This window comes from Petaurus breviceps, unplaced genomic scaffold (assembly GCF_028583685.1).
Source record: "Petaurus breviceps papuanus isolate PSGF00001 unplaced genomic scaffold, PetGlider_PUasm1.0 90784, whole genome shotgun sequence".
NCBI lineage: Eukaryota > Metazoa > Chordata > Mammalia > Diprotodontia > Petauridae > Petaurus > Petaurus breviceps.
Window position 1 is genome coordinate 2,201,078 of NW_027187345.1, and position 25,211 is coordinate 2,226,288.

Below are 25,211 nucleotides of genomic sequence, written 5' to 3' on the forward strand. Positions count from 1 at the left end.
ATAATTGTTTCTACTTCTGCTGAGATTTCAGGGAAAAGATCATGTAGTATTCTCATAATGGCCAATTAACAAAGCTTAACCTTTTTTTTTTTTTGAAGGAAAGAAATGTCAGAGGGACAAAAATTCCAAATTTGTCAACAGGAAATCAAAATACCAATTACTGATAAAATCTAGGCCTGTTCCTTCCACCACAAAGGCTTACTACCTAGTGACAAGGCTACTCTTATTCAAAGAATAAGACTTGGGAAAATCACAAAATTAGTCATTTCTGTTTTAATAGCTTTCCACTCTTGGATATATCTCTAGATAACTTGATGTGGGCTATCTTTTTTTTTCTTTTAGGATTTCTACACTTTAAGTAGATCAAGACTATTGCATTTACTCATTTTTGTTAATTTTTGTTATTTAAGGAGGAAAGAATTAGTCCTGTACCAGTGCTTTTCCATAAAATTATAACATTTTGATGGTTTTCCTAACAGTTTGCATTTCTTGCCATGGTATATTTGAAACGCTCTAAGTTTGTGACTAAATTCTAAAAGTAAATAGGATTTTGAGAGAGAGAGTGAGATCCTAGAGATTATCTAATTTAATCTCTTCATTTCACTAATGAGGAATCTGAGATCAGAGAGGTCACAGACAGCATAACCAGGATCAGACCCCAAGATCTCATACATTTGTCACATCATGCTGTCCTTATTCTCTTATGATCTTACCAATACACAAAAAAATGTGTTATTCTTTTTCTTCTCTGTGAGAATTCAGTATCAGTACTTCAACATCAGTGACTTTATCAGTGTGAATACTGATGCAGATCACAACCTGTCCCTTCATGGAATTTTAAGAATCAGTCTAGAGCAAAGTGTCAGTGTCAGGCATGTAAACCCATCTACCAGGGCAGCTGAGGCTGACTGATGGGTCGGCTGAGTGGGGAATTCTGAGCTTCAGTGGGGGTAGAGCCAATCAGGCAGACACCTGGCACCAATGTGGTGAGCCCCTAAGCTGCCTAAGGTTTGAAACATAGTAGGTCAAAACTGTGGAACTGACAAGTAGTGAGACTGAGGGAGAGAGGGACAGAAAGAGAGTTCAATCCTGCAGCCAACCTGGTGACGAACCCCTCTAAATTAGCTAGGATGGTCTTCAGATTATCTCCAAACCTCTAATTGATTTTTTCAAAGGCAGTAGGACCTCCCAAAGCTTATATTCCATTCAAATAGCCTTCAAAAATCCCATGTCTTGATAATACATCGTAATTGTTGTTCAATTCTTTCTCTACTAAAATGGCTTTGTACAAACAATTGCAATGCAGTTAAAATTAGAAGGAAGGGAGTTTACTGGGGGAAAAAAGTCTTTTCAGGAAGTTTCTGTGATACAGGTATGATAGGCATGGTGTGTGTGTGTGTGTGTATATATATACATAAAATTCAAATACATAAAAAGAGCTATTCCCCAGTATCCAAATGGTCAAAAGGATAAGAATAGGCATTCTCAAAAGAAGAAATCCAAGTGGATCAACAATCATATTTTTAAAAGCTCTAATAATTAAGAGAAATTCAAATAATCACTAATAATTAAGAGAAATTCAAATGATAATTCTTTCAGATTCTATCTCATACCCTTCAGATCAGCAAAAAATTACAAAAAGGGAAAATCACAGTTGTTGGAGGGCTTCAGCAAAAGAGATACACTAATATACACTGTTGGTGGAACAGTGAAGTAGTCTAGCCATTCTGGAAAGCAATTTGGAACTTTGCTCAAAGAGTCACTAAACAGAGTACAGTTGATAAAGTGAGGCGATACCACTTGGAAGCCTGTAATCCAAAGGACCCATTCATACAAAGCAGATGTAGCAGGTATTTTTATAATCGCAAAGAACTGAAAACTAAGAGGGTGCAATCAACTGGAGAACGGCTAAACAAACATATGAATGTAACAGGATATTATTGCATTATAAGAAGTTACAAAAGTATGATATCACAGAAACCTGCGAAGACTTGGATGAAATGATGCAGAATGATACTGAGAAGATTTGATACAGTGACAACATTTAAAGAAAAATATCTTAGAGAATGCTGAGTTATGCAATGACCAACAATGATTATAGAAAATCAATAATGACACACAACAGCCACCTTCTAACAGGGAGGCAATGGACTCAAGATGCAGAATAAAACATTTTCAGACACGGCCAATGTGGGAATTTGTGCCTGCCTATTTGCCACGAGGGTTCCTCTCACCTCATTTGTGGGGTAGCAATCGGGTTTGGAGGAAAGATGAAAGAAAGAAAAGAAGGTAATCGAAGCATTTTTTTAAATGCAAAAAAGAGAAGAAAAGATGGCCTAACTTGACAACTTTGTAGATTACACACTAAATTCTTTACATGTTTAAAAGGAAAAGCAAGATGTATGAAAGAGAAATGGATGATTTTATGTATAAATCTTTTTCTTTTCTTTCTATTTACAAATGTTTTTATTTTGTGTTTTTTAAGTTTCAATTTTTTTTTTTAAGTTTTAATCTTAGGGGCGGCCAAGTGGCTCAGCGAGTAAGAGCACCGGCCCCAGAGTTGGGATGACCTGGGATCGAATCCGGGCTCAGATACTTAGCACCACACCCAGAAATAACTGGCCAAGTAACCTAACCACAATTGCTTTAAAAAAAAAAGTTTTAATCTTATTTGTCTCTGATACTTCTGGGTCTTGCTTAGGGGCTAAGCAGTTAAACTGTAAAGTCTCCTTTGCTAGATTATCATGCACATCATGCTCCCAACTAAGACTATTCTAACAAGATTCTCTTCTCTTCTTTGTCTATGCTGGGTGACATCACCTCTGCTCATGAGGGTTTAATTAGCATCTTTATACAGATGATTTCTAGAACTACACATCCACCCTACGTATCTCTCCTGAGCTCCAGTCTCAGATCACCAACTGCCTTTTGAGCATTTTGAACTGAATATCCCAGATATCTCAAATTCAACATGCCTAAACAGAATTCATTATGTTTACTCCAAAACTTAGCTCCTCTTTCAAACTTTGCTTTTTGAAGGTACCACCATCCTTCTGGTCACCCAAGTTTACAACCTCAAAGTCATTTATCTTTAACTCCTGATTTTTCCTCACTAGCCATCCAGTCAGTCACAATTTCACGTCAATTCTGCTTCCCCAGTACCTAATATATGTTCCATACTCCCCACTGATAAGGTTCCCACTTAGTTTACATCTTTATAATCTCTGACCCACTGAATTGCATTAGACTTCTAACTGGCCTTGCCATAAGTCTCTTCCCATTGTCCATCCACCATACAGCTTCCAAGTGATATTGCTAAAGCACAGCACTTGATCATGTCTTTCCTACTCAATAAATTCCAATTGTTCTCTTATTACTTTTAGAATTAAATACAAACTCTTGTGTTTGGCATTTAAAGCACTTCTTCATAATTTGTAATCAACCTTTTTTTCTAGCTTTATTATAAGTTACTTCCTTTCACTCACTACTCTCTTGTCCAATCAAATTGACTTTGCTAAGTCTTCACACACACTTGCATCTCCTGTGTCTTTCTGCACAAACTATTCCCATCTAAAGTGCACTTTCTCCTCACTTTCTCTTAGAATCCTTCATTTCCTTCATTGTTCAGCTCAAACTTCATCTCCTTTTATGATCATCAAAGCAGTATAGCAGAGAATGGAATGTGTACTTGCTCCAGAGTCAAGGAACCTGAGATCCAATCTCACCTCTGGCACTCATCATCCAGGGTCCAGAGTCTCCTTGTAAAATGATGGGGTTAGACTAGATGGCCTAAGCTCCTTTCTAGCTCTAAAGTTACAATCCTATGATTTCCTCTGGCTGCTGGAGCTTCCTTTAAAATTACCACATACATGGTTTTTCCTTTGGAATGCAAACTACTTAAAAGCAGAGGTGGTTCATTTGTCTTTTTTGTATTCCTGGTACCTGCCACACAGTAGGTGATTAATAAATGCTTGCTACCTGGTCACTGCCTTCTCAAATTCTAATTAGCCAGGGAACTGTAAGAGTTAAAAACTACAATTTGCTAAGAATAAAATGAGGCTTACTGGTTATAGGAGCAATAAACATTAAAGACTTTCCCTTCCACTTGTTTTAGAAATAAAGTAAAGGGATCTATAATAAGTAAACATGGTAAAGATTAAACGAGCTAAGATTAAATTGATATTAAAAGAAATAAGACATATTGACAGAAACATATTGAGGTTAAGGAAAGTACAATAAAATGGAAAGCTAAGAGAAATGAGTTCACTAAGATTTTGGCAGATGGTATTGACAGTTTAAGAATTTCTGCTGAAGAACGTGCCCAAACAGTGAGTCTAAAGTACAATAATCTTTGCTTCTGTCTGTGTTGTTGCTGTGTTCTGGAGAACACTAATCTGCTGCTCTTGTAACTGATGGAGGGCTTGGTGGTCTTACCTCCTTCTTGGATTATCTCTCACAGATAATGCGTTCTTTTTAAGAAACAAACTAGATCACGAGAATTGTTAATATACCTTTTGAAAAAAAAAAGCAATAAAGAGCAAAGCACCCTCTTTTTAAAAGAAAGGGCACAGGTTATGGCAGTTTACCTCACCCAGGCTTCCTCCATCGCTCTATAGGATGTGTCTGTCTGGCTCCGAATGCACAATTCTCTCTCAATTTTCAAAGCTGTTATGTAAACTGAGCGTAACAGTAGATGCCATTCTTCAGAGAATCAAAAATCTGGATTTTACCCAAATGCACACATCTAGCTCAGTTCTTCCTTACCTAATTTGGCTGAAACAGGAACACGATTTTTGAGTGGTATCAGGCGATCTTTACATGTCTTCTCCAGTGGCAATTCACTCTTTATGTGGCGCCTGAAATTCTCCCTTAGGATGGAACGAATCACCTTCACAATATTGGTTTTACTTTCACAGTCACTGCAATAGGAGGAAACCAAGAACGTTCAGGGTGTTAACGGCATTTTACCTGTCCATCCAGCCTCTTCCTAGTCTGTAACATCTAAACATGAATTTCATTAAGACTAAATATCTGCCTTTTCAATTTGGAGTTAAATTTCTCCTCTAATTAGTCTATCTTCACCCCCTTCCCCCCCCCCCCCTCCGCCACACACACACGTGTTGCTGTTCTTGGGAGCTACGTAAGAACTAAGTTCTTTGCAAGTTAACTTTCATCTAAACCACAACTGTGGCAGTGGAAAATAAAAATCACTTTTCAAAATGAAATGACCCTGACTTATTTCCATTACTTATTTCCATTCCATACACTACAAAGTTTATGAACAGTAAAATGACCCCAACAGTACCTGCAACATAACTGAAAAATAGTTTCTGGCCGCCCTTCTATCTCCGATTTAGTGTGGATCAGCTCCCATATGGAATTGTTTTCTGTCCCTATTTAAAAAAAAAATAGGCAAAACTAAACTAAAACACAATGAATCAAAAAAACAAACACACACAATGAATCCATATAATCTCCAAGATTCCTGCTAGAAAGACGTGTGAGAAATAAAAGAGATGAGGTGACTTTTAGCCAAAATTTCTTGCCTTTGAGTCCTATTAGGTCCTCTGAATTTCATTTAAACTGTACCTGTAGCTGTAACATGGACACCTTCAAAAATATCTTTAAGAAGCTGTAGGGTATATCGTATAGACATACTGATTATTTCCTAATTGTTTTACCATTTTTTCTTGCCTTCTTTTTTTCCCCAATACTTAACTCTAACTAGGCCCTTCAATTCTCCACTCACTTTTCACTTCCTGGCCCATGTTTCTTCTCTTCTGCTAACCTGGGTTCTTAGGCCCACTTAGGAAGTGACAACACTTCCCAATATCCAAGATTCCAGACAAAGCGTGAGCCATGCTCTGCAAACAGATAAAATGGATGTATGTGATGTGGAGGAAGAAGGGGTCAAGATAAACAAATCAAGGCCCAATCTTTAACCATTTCCAAATAGTCTTCTCTACCCTTCCCCCAGGCCAGCACACTAAGATATGTCCAGAATCTTGAAAGAAAAGAGACTAAGGAAAAGCTAACCATATTATGGGACCCAAAGTCTTCTTGTAAACCTTAGCTCACTGCTGTTCCCACCATAAGATTAGCCCCACCCCCCTCCTACCATCTCTTAAACTGTTAACCTCTATTTCTCCTCCTTTTCACAGTCACACTACAAGAAAAAAGCCTTCTACAATCCTTGCCTCTACCTCCTCACTTCTCAACCCTTTATACTTTGGTTTCCAACATCACCACTTAATTGAAATTGCCCTTTCCACATTTACTAAGGATCTCTTGACTGCTAAATCTGATGGCCTTTTCTCAGTCATCCTCCTTAACCTTTGTAGCCTGACACTACTGACCATTCTTTTCAATGCTCTCTTCTCTCCTTAAGAAAATAAAAGGCCTCATTTACCAAACATAGAGAACTGAGTCAAATTTATAAAAATAAGAGCTGTCCCCTAATTGATAAATGATCAGAAGATATAAATTAATTTTCAGATGAATTAATTGAAGCTATACCTATAAGCCATATGAAAAAATATTCTAACTCATTATTGACTGGAGAAATGCAAATTAAAAGAATTCTGAGGTACCACATTAGATTATCTAATAGGACGGAAAATGACAACTGGTGAAGGGAAAAAATGAGACATTAATGCACTGTTAGGGAAGTTGTGAACAGATTCAACCATTCTTTAGAGCAATCTGGAACTATGCCCAAAGAGCTATAAAATCATGCATACCCTTTGACCTAGGAATACACTATTAGGTATGTATCCCAAAAGAGATAAAAAACAGAAAAGGACCTATATGTACAAAAAATATAGCAGCTATTTTTGGAGGGTAGCAAATTAGAAATTGAGGGCATGCCCATCAACTGGGGAATGGCTGAACAAGTTGTGGTATGTGATTATGATGGAATACTATTGTACTATAAGAAATGATGAACAGGATATTATCAGGAAAACCTGGAAAGATTTGCATGGGCTGATGTAAAATGAAATGTACTGTGTATGAAGTAACAACAATATTGTAAGATGATCAGCTGTGAATGACTTAGCTATTCTCACAATACAAGGATCCAAGACAACTCTGAAGTAGATGAAAAATATGACGAAAAATGCTATCCATCCCCAGAGAAAGAACTGATGATGTCTCAGTGCAGATTGAAGAATACTTTTTTAACTTAAATTTTCTTGAGTTTTTTTCTTTCCTTTCACAACATAACTATTATAGATGAAAACATTTTTAAATCATACAAAGAATGAAGTTTTGATGTACATGACAGTTTGATGAGACCACAAAAGAAAAAAATCTCATGGAAATAGATCAGGTAACTGAGGTAGCAATACAAGAGGATCTCTTCTACCCATCCTCCTGTCTAAGAAAGTGTTGGCCACACACACAATACATCATCATTATGCCATCATGCTAAATTTATTTTTTAGAATTATCCAGAATTCACAAGACTATACAAATATGAAAGAAATTTACATACTTAAAGTTTTAAATGATTTTTTAAAAATAATTTTATACCACTTATACTTCTGAAGTTACTAAAAGCTTAAAACTGCACTAAGACTTTAGGGACACCTTGTATAAATTCTGACTTTTAAAGCTCTTCATAGCTAGGCTCCAACCTTTCCAGCCTCACTTTACAGTACTCTCCTTGAAATACTCTCTGGTCCCACAAAACTGGCCTTTTCCCTCTTCCTCACGCACAGTATTATAATCCTCACGCCTAGAATGCACTCCCTCCATCTTACAGCATGCCTCATTTCCTTCAAAATGCAGTTCATCACTACTTCCTTCATTAACCTCTTCCTGATGCCCTAACTACTAGAGGTTTCTCCCCACCAAAGTCACTACATCATATATATATATTTATATATATATATATATATATGTGTGTGTGTGTGTGTGTGTGTGTATGTGTGTATATATATGTATGTATATACATACACATACACACATCTTGAATGTATGGACACACACATGCACATGCTATTTGACTTGAGTAAATATAAACTTCTTGAGGGCAAAGACTTCTTGCTTCATTGAATCCCCATATGCCTAAGTCAGTGCCTGGAACATGGTAGGTGCATAAAAAAATGCTTGACTGAAAATATTAACAGCTTTATGTAAGTATTATTACCTTATTTTACAGATGAAGAAATACATTCAGAGACGTCTGATACCAGACATTCAGAGACGTCTAATACCAGAAGTATTAGATCTGAGATTTAAATTGAGATCTTCTAGCACTAAATCTAGCCCACTTTATACAAGGCTATAATCCATCACTGGGACATCAGTCCTTTAGAAAGGAATTGTAAACATTTTCCAGGCCAGGAATTATTGGGGTTTGGGGGACTGTTGAGGGATTGTGGAGAGAAAAATCTATCTAGCAAAAATGTTCTGACTTAAAATATTTTCTCGTTTTTAAAAGTTGAATTTAGAAATTGCTTAAATAAAAATAAATTTATACACTGCATTTCAAGTTATGCAGCAGAGAACCAAAGGTTACCATAAAAAATAATTAGCTGTAGTAGCAAAAATGAGGAAAGAGAAAGATGCTTACAAAGTAGAACCATCAAAGACAACTGACTTTGCCAATAATTTTTAAAAATCAAATTTATAACTGACTCTACAGTGGACGTTTTCCTGGCCTGGGAGTCAGAAGGCCTCATCTCAGCTCTACCATTAGCTAGTTGACTTCCTTCAGCGCTTTGGGCCACAGCTTTCTCTTCTGTGAAAAGATGGTTTAATTTAGTTGGAGTCTAAGGTCCTTTATAGTTCAAAAATTCTTTTGTTCAGAGAAGCTTTCCTTTCTTTTACCTGCTACTGTATTATGTGGGATTTTTTTTTTTTTACCTGCTGCGTTTCCCAGTCTGACTTGAAGAGCAGATAAGGGAATTAGCCACCGGAATTTGAATGGGTCCAAGTCACCGTGAACATGTGAAGGTCGGGAACTGGAGGGCTACAAATTGAAAAACCATGAAAAGGAAATGAACATTCTTGTCTAGGAAAAGCTGCCTATATTTCCTATCTGCAGGGAACTTTACCTTGCTTCTATTTCATCACTCAACAAATGGGGATAGAGAAGACTAGAAGGGAATAAGGACATATATCGTGCCTACTATGTGCCCCACACTGTGCTAAGTGCTTTACAAATATCTCATTTGATCCCCTCAACAACTGGCAGGTAGGCACTGTTATTACTCCCATTTTACCTTTGAGGAAACAGGCAAACAGAGATTAAGTGACTTGCTCAGGGTCACAAAGTTGTCAAGTGTCTGGGGCTAGATTCAAACTAGGGTGCTCCTTACTCCAGACCCAGGGCTCTACCCACTGTACCACCTCATTGCCTATAATATTGATGAAGCTTCTGCTATGCTTAGGGTGGTAAGGAACTAAAAGATGAATAGGACATGGCCCCTACCCTACAGGAGCTTCCAGTCTATATGAATAGGAAGGACACAGACACGGGCATCATGGATTGAGCATGAGTCCATGTAGGGGAGAAAAAAGAGATAAACATAGAAAAGCAGATTGTGGTTAACTTTTGGAAAGCCTTGAATACCATATTAAAGAGTTTGAACATTACCCTATAAATCCTCCAGAATCATTTAAGAATTTTGAAAAAGGAAAAGAAGACAAATAGCCAAAACAAATGCTTCCCTTAGTGGTTCAGTTTTTCACAAGTAAATAATTTATCTTTCATTTCTCTTTTAAAAAAATGTTAAAACACTTGAGCAAAAGTGAAAGTTGGAAGGGCATTGTCTCGTTTTTTTCATTGTTTCCACTAAGATTCAAGATCTTTTATTTCTCCAAAAGAATTTTTTTTTTTGTATTTTGATTGCTATAGTACCAAATCTGTATCATTATTTTTATTATATTGGTATGGCTCAGTCATGAGTTCTGAAAAATCTCTCCATTCAAATTCTTGAATTAAAAAAAATGTTTTGGAATCATGTGTATGTGTGTATAAACATTCAATTGAATATATTTTGTTATATTAATATAATCAAGTTGATATATAATATGTACTATATATTATGAATGCATTATATGTCAATATGTCATATATGACTACATACTATATATGTATATGTTTTCAGTGTGCTTTGGTAAATTGACTTCTTGATTTTCATATGCATTTTGAAGTTACTTTGACTGGAACTTCTCTTTCTATTATCAATTGCTATATAGAAATGTTGATTTTTGTGCTAGGTAAAAGAGGTCAAACAAAAAGCTCTTTTTTAAGGAAAACTCTCGAATATTTTATATTTAAATAAAGTGGGAACAGGAATTATGTGTAACATATATATTTGTGACTGATCTGTCTGAGATACCTACTACCTTTGCCAGTAAAATTCATTCCTCCAGTGCTCACCTCTCACTTAGTCTTAAGCCCTTTGCAGTCTGGCTCCATCTTCATCACTCAACTGAAATTTCTCTCTCCAAAGTTACCAACCATGCCTTAACAGCCAGATCTAATGGGTTTTTCTCAGTCCTCATCCTTCTCAACTTCTCTGTTTCATTTAACACTATTCTTCCTCTCTCTGCTCTTCCCTCTCCTCTTCAACATTTAAAGTTTTTGTTACTTTGCTCTCTCCTTATTCTCCTGCCTGATGACTCCGAAGTCTCCTTTGTTGGCTCTTTGTAAATTCATCATCCATATCCTCCCTTGTGAGTAGGAGTATTTTCCAAAGCTCTGTCTTCAGTCTTCTCTAATTACTGTATACTTTCTCTCAGTGATCTAATCAGTTCCCTACCTTTAAAAGAGTTTAATTATTATTTCTATGATGATTCCAAGATCAATATATCATATCCAGTCTGTCTCCTGAGTTTCAATTCCACATCACCAACTGCTTGCTGGACACTTCAAAACTGGATGTCCTGGCTATATCTCAAACTCAATATGATGTTCCCTGTTCCCCACCCCCAACTCCTCCCTCTTCCAAACTTCCCAATTCTGTCAATGGCACCATCATTTTTCTACCCTCATGGGTTCATAACTTCAGCATCATCCTCAATTCTTCTTCACTCCACACATCTAATCATTTGCCAGATCTTTCTTCTACCTCCACAGCACCTCTCACATCTAATCCTCTATTCAAACAGAGAGCCCCTTAGTTCAGGCCTTCATCTCTCCTCTAGACTAATGCAATGGCTTCCTAATTGGTCCCCCTACATCAAGTCTTTCCCTGTTCTAGTCTATCTCCTACATAGATACCAAAATTATTTTCCTTAAGCACAGATCTGACCATATCATTCCCCTAATCAAGACCCTATAGGGATTCCTGACGCATCTTGGATAAAATACAAACTTTTAAAGTCCTTCACAATCTGGATCCAACAGATCTTTTCAGCCTCATGCATTACTCTTTCCCATACTTCATGGTCCTCCCAAACTTGCCTTTTCTGCCTTCTATGGGATTGTATCTCCAACCTCCATGCTTTTGTACTGGCCATCCACCATGTCTAAATGAACTCCCTTTTCACCTCCACCTCACAAAATTCCTCACTTCCTTCACACCCCAGCCCAACCTTCTACAGGAAAACTTTCCTCATCTCTATAACTGCTAGTACACTTAATCCATAACTACTTGTATTTATTTATTTGGATTTTTAAATTTATTTTATTTGGATTATTTATTTATATGCATTTATTTATTATTTGGAATATATTTATATATGAATATGTCTCCTCCAGGAGAATGTAAGTTCTTTAAGGGTAAAGGTTATTTAATTCTGTGTTTATATACAAGCTGCCAGGTATGCCTAGCAAATAAAAGACACTAATGCTTGTTAACTGATTGTCTCAAATGTCAAAATGGGCAAAGTAGCCACTATTTCAAATGAGAATAATATTGTCTAACCTGCTACTATGTAACCATTATTAATATAAGAAGTAAACTTAGAAGAGTTTACCATTAGAGGATAGATAAGCCATTTTTAGTTTTAAGTAGTCTATAATAACAATATTTGTGTCTGCCTTTGTTACATGTTATCACAGAATGAAAAGTGTTATCATACTTTTTGTCAATGATGCTGTTACTTAGCAGCCGAGAACTAGGCTCTTCCTTGGCACTGTAGCAAACACTTGAAGCATAAGAGGGGTGCACAGGAAGAAGAAGGAGCTTATTTATCCTTCTTTTAGCTTATTATAGTGTGGCATAAATAGCTACCACTCTTCCCTTCTGTGACCCTGTCAGAATTCAAGAAAGCCCCAGTGAAAATACAGTTTCTAAAGCCAAAAGGTAATGTCAACAGGAAAAAAGACCTGCCAAATGTATGAATTATCTCAGCTGTTACTTCAGGTCTAAAAGCTAAGTGAATGTTAGTCTGATTCAGGAGACTGGCCTGTAATGAACCATTAATAAGGAAAACTTACAGATTTCACAAATACGGTTAAATTTAATGAGCATTATATTTTATGTGAATAAGTCCTGGTTGGCCAATATTTTGTTGTGATGGATATCATATTCCACATTGGTGGATATCAGTAAGGAATATGTGTGTATACATGCGTGTGAACATGTGTGTATGCATGCAGACACACACACAATTGAACCACTGTTTCAGATGAAACCCTTGGTATTTCTAATTTTTTCTATATATTTCCCATATGTATGGCATAGTAGATGGATGGAATGCTTAAGACTAATGAAGTCATAGACAATCTCCCAACAACCCTATGAGCAGGTAAGACGGTTGCTATTATGTATAAGAGAATCAATCAGAATTTACAGCCTGGGTTTTCTGACTCCCAGTCTAGTGCTCTTCAACTACACACTTGCTCTCCTCCTGTTTAGTTGTAGTGTCTCTGGATAACTTTTGTGCTCAGTTAAGAACTGTAAGTTGCTACTATATGTTAACACATGTCTTGTACTCTATTAAATGCACAGTGCCGGGTACGTATGGACTTAATACATGCTGGCTGATTGACTGATTCATCACACATCTTATATATTTATATTTTCTAAAGCCCTGGAACCCCTAGTGGCCAGCTGGGTGGGTACAGGCAAGGGGAATTTCCTAATGGGAAAAAAAATATCATATTCTCAGTAACTCTTTAACTCTGTGGTTATAATCAGACAACACACTGAAGCAAGAGAGCTGCCCACATTTTATTTTGTATTTAGTTTCTCTCCATTCTATTTCCTGCTGGGGTTTGCTTGTTAGTTGCAGCACATAAGCACCAATCTTTTTTTCTTTTTCTTTTTTTAATGTCATGATTTGGAAGAGCCCCTGCCTAGCAACCGTAGTTATTCTTTCTCTCTGCCTTTTCCCACCATTACACTGCATTTATTCTCCTCACTGTTCTTCCTGATGCTAGGAATGACCTAAGGTACAGGGTCCTTGCCAGTGAGAGAATTACCCTCACAGGTCCTTCTACACTGCTGCTAAAATGGACATGTTTACCTGTGGGGTGGGCGCCAAGATTTCTCTAACCTCATGCATGTGAATTGCTTCACTATGTCAGGAATAAGTAAAACCAGCTAATGTATGTTTTTAACTTTAACACAATAATGAAGGTCAGGTACACAGAAAAGGATAATTTTAATGATTATTATTTCCAGTCTTACCAATTTCTTCTTCAGTTTGCAATTTTCTTTATAAACCAGTATGACAGCTCTCTTAAAAACTAAAAAAAGGGGGGAAAAGAAAAGGAATTAACCAAAGTGGAACAAAGCCTTTCAAAATAAATGTTATTTTATAAGACATCAAACTATGCCAGGATGTGAAGCAAAAGATAGTGCTTCCTTCTGTTCATATTTGAATTATGCAGAGGAACCTGCTTATTTAAAAGCTATTCTCTCAAATGGAACATGGCATTTACTTTGGGGAAGGGGGGGAGGAGACAAGCACTCGGTGTTCATTGCAGTAACTAAACACTGTCTACACTTGCTCTCTTGTCCTTGGGAGAACTTTGCTAAGACAAAAATGGCAGGCTAATAAGAGAGCAGGCTTCTAAACAGCTTCAGGAGATCTGTTCTTATCACTTTTAGTGAGAACTACCAAGCTGAACAGCTTGGGGTGAAAGTGGGGTAGGGAGGGAAAGATGAGGACAAGATAATAAGTGTGTAGATGAGACTGTGACACATTCTTTAAAATAGCAAGGACCAGCACTGCATCACTTACTAACTCAAAGCATGACAAGGAGCTCTATTCTAACTCCCACATCAAAATCAGGCGATTGGCTCATTTAGTGGTTTGTTAGAGATGGACTCTCCATTCACCGTCAATGCTTTCTGTTCCAGAGTCTGAGTCTTTAATGAAATACTAACCAAATACTGTAAGCTCAAGATCCTTCCTTGCTTTTCCTAGAGACAGAAAAGGATTCAGCCAGGAAACTGTAGAGTGGAGTAGGAGCTCTCCCATGGAAAGTTCTGTAACCTATATTGTCATTAAAAAAAGAACATATACAATTACCACTCGGCTTCATTCCTTTGCATGACCAATTGCACTAACGTGCACACTATCGTGACCTCTATAATAATTAAGACTTAAGATTGGTGCCATGAATATGAAGGTGTTTTAGAAAATATACAGTGAGTGATAGAAGATAGAGACCAGGTCTGGGATTTCACTGCTATAGGGAACTCTCAGATGAGGAGACTCCCTTTACCAATGCAGGTCAACATCTCCTCTGCCACAAAAAGTATTAGAGAATATTGAGCTGATATGGGAAATAATCTACGAAAGCATTTCCTTTTATTATGATCTATCATAAAGTTTATAATCTATAAACCTAGGAGATGAGTCTTATGATGCATGTATATCATCATTAATAAGACTGCAGTGTCCATGCTGACCCTTTAATGCATAGTCCAGGATCAAGTTCATTTATCTTCTCTAATTCATAAACCTCTGCAGGCCTATTAACAAAAATTACGAGGCCAGGAACGGACAGAATTAGGACATTAGTGTTTTTAAAACTCCTGTTGGCTTCCAAATAGTCTCTTTCTCCTTAGGCCATTTTGTTCCCTGTCAGAAGGTTAAAAGCAGGGTCATATAAAAAGAGCTATGTACCAACCAGAAAAGAGCACAGAAATGACATCTAGAATCTCCAAACTGGAAGGAGCCCAAGAAGTCATCTAGTCCAATTCCTGCCCAGTGCATCAATTCCTCCAGGGATGAGAATTCACTCCCTACTAAGGCAGCCTCTTTCATTCCTATTCCTACTCTCGCTGTTGGACTATTTATTCTTCCTTACCTCGAGCTAAAATCCACTTACACTTCCCACCTTTGTACCCACTTCTCTCCTTCACTTTTAGAATGGGTAGGCACAATTTCAAAACTTAAATTAAGGATCACTGTCTTCATTAGTTATACTAGCCTTAAAAATAAGCAGGTACCCCTTTCCAACTGTCCTACTTAAAAATGTAAGGCAATCAGATGTACGTCAAGGAAACATTTAAGTGATAAGCTGGTAAAAATGTATGTTTCTCTACAATCACCTTCCCAAATTCCCTCTGTAAGCTTGCTGTAATCTTTCCATTCTTCCTCCCAGACAGGTCTACCCAAACTACACCTTTCATGCTTTCCTGATTTTTCTTAAACCATTCCCATAGCTTAGAATGGCATCCCTGCTTTGTTCTCCAATTCTAAGCCATCTTAAACCCTAACCCCGAGGTCCATGAAGTACCGAGGTCCAAGTACCCCAAGACCTCCACACTGGTCCCTCTTATACTCTGAATTCCAGTAGCAATGGGCCCATCACTCATTGTGTATTTGACTATTACTGCTTTGGACTGTTATTTGTTTTTCTATGAGGATATACCTTAGCTCCCAAACTATGTTGTAAACTCATTGTGGCAAAAGACTATATATTCCATTTCTTTGTATTCCCCACAGTACCTTGCACACAGAAGAAACTCACTGAGTGTTTTTATCTCATTGTTAAACAATACAATTTAGTCACATCACCCCTTGATCAAAAATCTTCAATGGCTCCCTGTTGATTCTCAAATCCCTTTGCCTCAAGTTCAAGACACTCTATAATCTTGGACTATTCTATCGTTTTGGCTTTACCTCATACTATTCCTACCACATTTTCTGTGCTCAAACTGAACTTTGTTGTTGCTGTTCAGTCATTTTCAGTCATGTTCAATTCTTTGTGGCCCCATTTGGGGTTTTCTTGGCAGAGACACTGAAGCAGTTTGCCATTTCCTGCTCCAGCTCATTTTTCAGATGAGGAAACTGATGCAAACACGGTTAAATGACTTGCCCAGGGTCACAAAGCTAGTAAGTATTTGAGGCCATGTTTTAACTCAGGATGATGATTCTTCCTGACTTCAGACCCGGCACTCTACCCACTGTGCCACCTTGCTGCCCCCAAGCTGAACTACTTGTCCCCTAAATTGCCCCGTGCACTCACATGCTTTGTTCACACCCTCCCTTACACCTTACTTGTCCTTTATCTGTTGAACTCCTCCCTATCTTTTAAAGTCTAACTCAAATGTTAAATCCATCCTTGAAACCTTCACAGATTCCCCCGGTCCATCATCAACCATTCCCATTGTACATCACCATAGAACTTGAATGTGCACATCGCTAATGAACTTCAATTTTTATTACAGCATTTCTGTATGTCACGAGAGGCAATGTAGTATAATAGATGAAAGACTGGCCTGAACAACAGAAAGACATGTCTTCACCCCACTTCTGATACCTCCGGGCTGTGTGACCCTGGGCAATGAAGTTCAGTTCTCAGTTCCAAGACTAGCAATCATAGAGAAGATGCTGCCCCACCTGGATCCAGAGAGTTTTCTCATGGGAAATCCCTATATCACTGACATCATAGGTCCAGGCCCTTTTGCTCTGTGTCACCTTCCCCTACAGAACTTAATCTAAGAACCATGAGGATGGGTAACTAAGTGTCGTATCACAGTACTCGACCCCGGCAAAAGCCTAATAAACGTCCGCTAAACTGAATGTTTAGTAAAAATCTGCTAAGTTACATTCAGGGAATTACAATTGTTTCTTATATGTACAATTACATTGTTTCTTATATGTATTTCATGATATGCAAAGATAAATAAGAAAGTAATATAACTGAAATAAAATTTTAAACCTTGGAATATGCAAAGTCTAAAATGCATTTGAAAAAGAAGCTTCATTGCTTTCTTCTTATATAAGCTTGTAGTAGACTATTACAATTGCAATCTAACCTTTTCTAGGAGGTCAATTATAAATCAATTTACAAAGACTTCCGTAATTCAGTCTGAGATGACATGACCTGTCTGTCAGGCCCCTGCTGACCCAAGGAGCCAATGATTCCAGACTGCCCCTCATGCGTAAATACAGTACATGGGAGAAGAAGCCTTACCTCCTTCTCTGTCCCACTCTGGTCTGCTACAAGCTGGTCAAATACAGTGCCATAATCTTCGTATATTTTCTGCATTTCATTGATATGACTTGCTACCTTTTCCATTGCCTTCAGTGCTTCTGCAGTATTAAAAACAAATGCAATTGATCTTTTGCATATTACTAATGAATTACCTTATTGTAAGTGTGTGTTTTTAAAGCCACCCACAGTCATAATGTGAAGACTCTAAATGTAGCCAGGAACAAACACTGAAGACAGTCCAAACACAGCAGCATCAATCAATCTTACCTGTTGATAGGGTTCTGCAGTTTCTCAAGCCACATGTTTTCATCTTAAGGAACCATACCAAGATACTTCTTGTGCATTAAGATGAATTATAAACATGTCTTATAACTGATCTGACTCTAGGGATCAGCCATTACACTTATGATCCACAGGGACACAGCTTTAAAAACCACCATTCAGGAAAATGGAGGAATTGGGATTGCTTGACTATGCAACTTGGAATGGGTAAAGGGTTTCTTTTTCTTTTGTTCCCCTCAAATTTGGGGAGTGGAGAGGGAGAGAAAATAAATGCTAGCTAACTGAAAAATAAAAACTACTCTTTAAAGGTAAAGTTCTGCCTAAACATTTGCTAATTTCAGTATAAATAAATAAGCTGCATGAATTAGTAGAAAGAGCACTGAACTGGGGATCAGGAACTCCAAGTTCTAGTCCTTCACCTGCCACTAAATTGCTCTGTGACAGGGGCAGCCAGGTGGCACAGTGAATAGAGCACCAGCCCTGGAGTCAGGAGGACCTGAGTTCAAATCCGACCTCAGACAATTAATACAAAAAACTAGCCATGTGACCTCGAGCAAGTCGCTTAATTAACACCAACTGCCCTCCAAAAAGAAAAAAAAAACTGCTCTGTGACCCTTGGCAATGGGTTTCAGCTTCCTCATATGTAAAATGAAAAACTCAATGAATAATAACAAGTATTTGTGTGGAGCTTTAAAGTTTATAAATCCAGAGGATGCTACACTTCCCCCCTTCCCATCAGTGTCCTAAAAGGCATTCTCAATTAGCTGGCAGAAGTGCATTCTGGGCAAAAGGAGAACTTCTTAAGGACAAGGGAAGAAAACTACAAATAGAAGAAAGGACTTCCAGAAACCACAGTGTGTGACTCACCTCTTCGCCATATATGTTCTCTAAAATTGAGCCCACTTTCCCTTGCAATGTGTACATGGTACAGACCTTTGGGGGTCTGTCTTATGTATGTATTCTTAATGTACTATCTTTTTTTTGTTTGTTTGTTTGTTTTTGCTTTTTAGAGGGCAACTGGGGTTAAGTGACTTGCCCAAGGTCACATGGCTAGTTTTTTGTGTTAAGTGTCTGAGGCCGGATTTAAACTCAGGTCCTCCTGACTCCAGGGCCGGTGCTCTTTTCACTGTACCACCTAGCTGGCCTCCTTAATGTACTATCTTAATAAATGTGCCTTTCTAAAAGCCATCTGGCTGGCCAAATGATTCTCAACGGCTAATCTTGTAGAGAGATGCATGTAGGAATGAAGTTGATGTCTTTCAACAATCATTACTGACCCCTCAAGGGAGATACAGCCAAACTCTAGGGACCTGACTCATCAGTGGGCCTGGAAGTTGGGATAAGTGAGCATCCACAGAGTTTACATGGCCTACATTTCTAGGAGGCACTCTGGGGACTGATGGGAAAATAGTAACACCAAAAAATATGTAATGACTTCCATAAAGTCACAAAGCAAGTAAGATAGTAGGTACAACTTCAAAGTCAGTGTTCTTCACATGAAGTAGCCCTATTTAATTTGTTTAGTTTCTCAGAGAAACTAAACAATTTATGTCTGGTGAAAAGGTTAAGAGAAAAGATTTTAACCATTCCCACTAAGAGGTCACAATTGTGCTAGATACTTCTTAGACATTGTAGCTAGCACAGAATATGTCCTTTCATCTAGGAATTAGCTTGGATGACAAAAAAGTGTAATTCCAAAGGAAACCTGGATCAATATATTTCCCCCCAAAAGGTACCCATGGCTTTTGCTGTTCTGAACACTAAGGCATGAATGACTTTTTAAAATGTAAGATGAATTCAGCTATTTAAAAAAAATATTGCCCCATTACTCCTGAAAGATAATGTTTAATAATAAATTGTTTCTTCAGTGATTTTCTTTATCTCCCCTAGCTGAAAGTATGGCTTGATGAAGAGAGGCTAGATATCTCTTCTAGTTATTAACAGAGCATTCTCCTTTATATCAAAGGGAACTGCTTATATACTATTTGCAATCAATGACATATATTTCTAAGCTCTAGATCTCTGAAGTCATACAAAGTGATAAAAGCCAGGAAGAGCATGCAAAAAGCATAAGCATTTGGTCCTTGCAAAATACTTGTTTTAAACTGAGTTTTGCCAGTAGGCCTCCACAAGATGGAGCCTCCCCCAGCATTTTGGATCAGCTGAATGCGGATACAATACAGACAGGAAATCCCATCCATTCAGTAGGCCACATATGTTTCTATCACCACAGGTTCAAAAATATTATTTCCAGAATGTTACCAACATTTCTAAAATGATAACATACCTAAAAGTAAACAGATTCACAAATAATATCGGTGGAGAGGGAGAATACAGGCACAAGGAAGAGGGCAGAGAAAAGTCACACAGCTACATGTGTTCTTTTCCTTTGGTAAAAGCACATTAATATGAGAAAGTAGTCGCATACCTGTCAGGTGATAGTGTTCCTCACTCTCATTGTCTGTCAAGGACACTAGCTCTTTGAGCAACAGAGGGTACTTCAGAACTCTCTGGACAGGCTTGATGAGGTATGACTCTAACGTGGAGGCATGTTGCTTTGTAGGGTTTCGAGCATCCAAGAATGCCTTAAATGCTTTGTCTGTTTTAGCTGTAAGTCATGAGACAAAAGAAGAGACTTCTTGTTTGCAGCTGCATCTCCAGGTCATCTCATCAAACAAGGATAACTCTTTATATCTCTATGCTCTTAGCATATTTTGTATCCATATATGACGTATCTCATCTAATTAGACTGTAAGCAACTTGAGGGCAGGGATGTTTCCATGTTCATAATAATAAATGTTTCCTGAACTAAACTGATGACTGAATTTAAGTGGTGGCCTCCTGAGTCTAGCACTGCTATTTTTAGTGTTTGGTATACTTTTGAGCTTTCAAATTCATTAACTAGATATTTTCTTTATTCCAATATGTCCTCTAGTGAAAAAAATAATCAATGTATAACTGTATCACAGCATCCTGTTAGCAAAGTCTCAACATTTGAATTATTGCCATAAAAGACATCTAACAGGGATGACGCAAAAGTAAAAAGTTATGAGTGAAAACCAAATTCAGCTTCTTCAGATAGTTCAAGCATGGAAAATGTGCTATCTGGATTTTAAATAAATAAAAAGTAGGGGGGAAAGTATTTTCACAGAGAAATTAATAAGTAAACAGAAAAAAAATTACTGAGACAAAAATTATTTCCTACACTAGTTTACTTCGAAGAAAGATTCAGGTGGGAAAACAAAGACTCACACATTCTTTTGTATTTTCCCTGTCCCTTGGCATAAATGACTACCTGAAAAGCACTATTCTCTCCCTACAAAAAATATTAAGTAAATTAAAATATATGTGACCTTTGAAAAGAAAAGTCTTCATGAGAACCGGCATAGAGTGGGCTATAATGGATGTAAGTTCTTTTCAAACAGTTCTGACAAAGAACTTTTCACTGCAATAGAAAATAAGCTAATTCTTAGCCTTTTTGCCTTTAAAAAAATATCTCTGTAAGTTCTGACTTCAAATTGCTCATAAATGAGACTTAGGGTTAACAGGAGTTCCCATTCTGAACATTTGGGTGGGAACTTCAATTTAAGATATGGTCTAGGCAATGGGAATATGAAGAAGGAAGACCAATATAAACATCATTATAGAAGAGAGAACAAATATTTTTAGTTATTAGCTGCTACCTGATAATAATTGTCCTTTGAGTAGAAGCGAATTAGAAATTTTTTATTCAATATCACTTTCGAGCCCAAAGCCACAGGCAAATCAAGTCAGTGTGCATTACTGTGTGCCAGACACTGTTTTTAAGAGTTGGGGATACAAGAAGAAATGAAATAACAGTCCCAGCCTGTATATAATTTACATTCTAATTGAAGGAAGACTCCACATAAAAAAGAAGCTGAAAATAGGCAGCAAGGGTAGGGGGAGCATAAGTTAACAGAGCAAAAGATTAAGTCCATAAAGATATTACCTACTTTCCTTACTACATCAGATTGTGAACTGCAAACCTTCCATTTATCACATCAGTAAAAGAAATTAGTACATAAGAATATTGCCCAGAATTGCCACTTACCTCTCTCTAGAACTTTTTGTACTTTGATATGATTGGCACAGAATCCACTGTACAATTTAAAATGGTCTGCATAATAAAGAAAAGAACCTCCAAGGGAGAAGAGTAATTTCTGAGGGGAGGGAAAAAAGCAGAATATATTAGAGCATTTTCTTTTTCCACAGTAAGATTAGGTTTAATTAGTGTTAGCAGGATACAATCAAGTGTTTGCTCAGGATAGTCAGCCTAAAAGTATAGTGGCCATATTCAGAGAAGTTACCTAAAGTGAATATCTAATCTGTGTGTGTGTGTGTGTGTATGTGTGTATGTGTGTGTGTGTGTGTTCAGAAATCATTTAGAGATACTCATCCAGTCTGTGGAATAACTGAATTTGGCTGCCCATTTTTCAGACAGGTCAGTAATCATCAGCACCTCCAAAGGAAGAGCTACTTTTTAGCTATTCTAATAAAGATTTCAGTCTTTAGTCTATTTAGTAATAAATAAATAGAGGTTTTAATTATTCGTGTCAATCCTTTTCTTCCATGCTATAATAATGACTTTAAGGTTTAAAATCTTGTAAAGTAGATAACAGAGGGATTTTACAAATGAGGAAATTAAGGCCCAGATATTGCAAAGTTACTTGCCCGGTGCCATACAGCTGGTGACCATCAAAGCTGGTGATTCTAGGCCCATTACTCTTCCCACTCTGCCGCACTGCCTCTCATGCATTTCTTTCTAAAGTTCACGGATTTTCTTTAAGGCTTGCAAGCCTCTTTATTATATCGAGTATTTCCTTTAATCTTCCCCACAATCTTGTGAGAGAGGCACTGTTGTTATTCTCGTTTTGCAGATGAGGAAACTGAGACAAAGTGAATTGCCCAGAGTCACATGAGCTGATGGTGTCTAAAGCAGGATTAAATAAACTCTGGCCAAACTATCCATCACTCAATCCAGTAGGACAGGCCTTTTTCCTCTTACACTCACCTAACCCTGGCTACCATTCTGCCTAACGGTTGTACCCAAAGTGCTGTGGACCCCATTCCAACTCCATCGCTTATAGCAGGTGTATGGTTCTGGGTAAGTTACTTGGCTTTTCTGGCCTTTCATTTCCTCATCTATAAAGTGAGGCCATCGGCAGGGTTCCTTCCAATTCCAACATGAAACATAAAACCTACACCACGTTTTAGATGGGGTTGTATGGAAACCTTTTCAGAAAACATAAAATGCTATAAAAGTGTAAGTCTTTATTTAAGAATTCTCTAGAAGCATCTGACTATTTTCCTTTAGAACAGCAAATCCAAAATACTCACTCTGAACTGGGAAGGAGTTTCAAGTATGTTAAAGTCAGAGGATGAAGAAATACCATCCTCTAGGGTCTCCAGGAACACCTTTTGAAACTCTAGCATTTCTGGCAAACTTCCAAAAAGGGACTCCATCTGCAAAGAGGTCAGAATTAGAACAGAGGAAAGAACATGAGTATTTAAATACCACACAATACATGTTTAGTGTTGGTTGAATTTTAGTGAAAGATTTAATTGCTAACCTCTCCATTTCAGTAGGTGCAATTTCATCAGTGTTAAGAAACTCCTAGTGAGGAAACTGCCTTTTCCAATGCAGATAATCACCTGCTCTTCAAGTTACAGTTCAGAGAGTTCCCTAGGGGTGCCATGAATTAAGAGACTTGCCCAGGGTCACATAGCCACTATGGGTCAAAGTCAAGATTTGAACTCACATCTTATACACTCTGAAGCTGACTTTCTATCCATTACATCACACTGAGTCTCCATAAAACTTGATTCTTTATATTTTCAAATCTACCATTGACTGGTTTAGTTCAATCTGATCCAATATCTATTAAGTGCCTAGTATTTCACAAGACCTCATACCAAATATATCATTTGGTGAAAAACGGATATAACTACATCCTGACATCCAAAAAGGGAAATTTATTTTATAAATTATAAAATAATACATAATTTATAAATTATATTTTAATGAATACCACAAAGCACACCTTGATAGAGATGGTACCAAATGAGTATCTGAAAATCGAATTCTGAGTTAAAATGCATTTTAAATATATTCCCAATGAAACAATTACACCATGTATCACAATGAGTTCCAAATAGATACTTGTCAGATCATTTAAAAATTGGGAAGAAAATGGATGGTGATATCTTTCAACCAGCATAGCTGAACCAAGAAGACACCCAGAGGGAGAGCTAGGAGGCAGTATGTGCCAGACAAGTCAAACCACCAGCACCACCCTAATGGAGACAGGCCAAGACCCTTGGGAACAACAGTGCTCCCCAAACCACCAGACCAGCTTGTAGTGTAGCCCCAATAGCTATCCCTGAAGGGAAAAACTATTGTGAAGAAATGACCCATCTTCCTCATTACCATTAGCAACAACTGCTGACCAACTGCCACTAGCAGGCAGAACATCACAGGAGCCCTGGGAACGTGCATCCATTTCTCTTGTAGAAAAGGAGCCAGCTTTCCCCACCAACTACCTGCAGACTAACAACTACCTCAAACAGAGCATGCAAGGCAACCTAGCTGACACAGAAGGAGAGAGATGAGGGAGCATATACCAAGCTAGGCAACGAGCACTACCACCTTGACCAACATCTCTCAGATCCTGCTGGGAACAGCACAGGACCAGAACCTAACAACTATGAGCAGAACGCTGCTTGAAGCCCATCACCCACAGCCATCTGTCTTCCTCAGAAACACTCCCTGTGGAGATGCAACCTAGCAACTGCTCCTACAGGTGCTAGACCCAGAGCTCTAAAAACCCAGAAAGGAAAGTCCTGGCCACCAAAGTCCCTGCCTGGCATTGCCAAATGCCTCAACATCAGACTGTGATTTTATCAGTGGATATGGCATTCAAGAAGAAGCATCAACATCTGCTCGGTCACACCATCCTAAGGATTGTGGGGTTTTTCAAGCTGACCCGAACCTTTCCATACCCCAGTCATAGCCAATCAACCAATAAACATTTATCAAGCACTTACAATGTAGCAGGCACTATGTTAAGTAATGGGGATACAAAAAGGCAAAAGATAGTCGCTGCCTTCAAGGAGCCTACAATCTAATAGGGGAAACAACAGGCAGACAAATATATACAAAGCACACTAATATACAGGATGAATAGAAGACAATGAAGGTGGGGAGGCACTAGAATTAAGAGGGGTTAGGGAAAACTTCCTGTATCATCCATTCGAATGTGAAGGCCTTAACAGCAGAGACTATCTTTTCTGTTTGTCACTCCAGGGCTTGGCACAGTACTTTGTATGTAAGTGCTTAATAAATGCTTTATTCATTTAGTCAACTATGGCTACAAGTAAAATTCTTAACCAAGTGTGAGAAGAGATGATGCAGATTACTGAAATTTAAAAGCTTTTAAATGATCAAAATCAAATTAGATAAAAATCAGATGCTACTTGGGAAAAATATTTGCACCAAATAGCTCTGATAAGAATCTAATGTCCAAAGTCATGAAACCTTATGAAACCAAGG

The 25,211-nt window shown here is 37.8% G+C and overlaps 1 protein-coding gene across 12 annotated transcripts in view; it reads right to left on the reverse strand.

Annotated features, from left to right (window-relative positions):
* The window catches only part of TIAM2 (TIAM Rac1 associated GEF 2), a 310,489-nt gene that overhangs the window by 1,423 nt on the left and 283,855 nt on the right, over positions 1-25,211 (reverse strand). For all 12 annotated transcript variants that reach the window (XM_069069619.1, XM_069069618.1, XM_069069617.1 and 9 more), the window contains 9 exons: positions 23,000-23,125; positions 21,714-21,822; positions 20,070-20,249; positions 17,339-17,457; positions 14,295-14,403; positions 13,593-13,651; positions 8,872-8,977; positions 5,306-5,393; positions 4,765-4,919 (listed from right to left, as the gene is read on the reverse strand). In XM_069069619.1, coding sequence (XP_068925720.1) covers positions 4,765-4,919; positions 5,306-5,393; positions 8,872-8,977; positions 13,593-13,651; positions 14,295-14,403; positions 17,339-17,457; positions 20,070-20,249; positions 21,714-21,822; positions 23,000-23,125 — 1,051 coding nt within the window. The remainder of the gene's footprint in view (positions 1-4,764; positions 4,920-5,305; positions 5,394-8,871; positions 8,978-13,592; positions 13,652-14,294; positions 14,404-17,338; positions 17,458-20,069; positions 20,250-21,713; positions 21,823-22,999; positions 23,126-25,211) is intronic.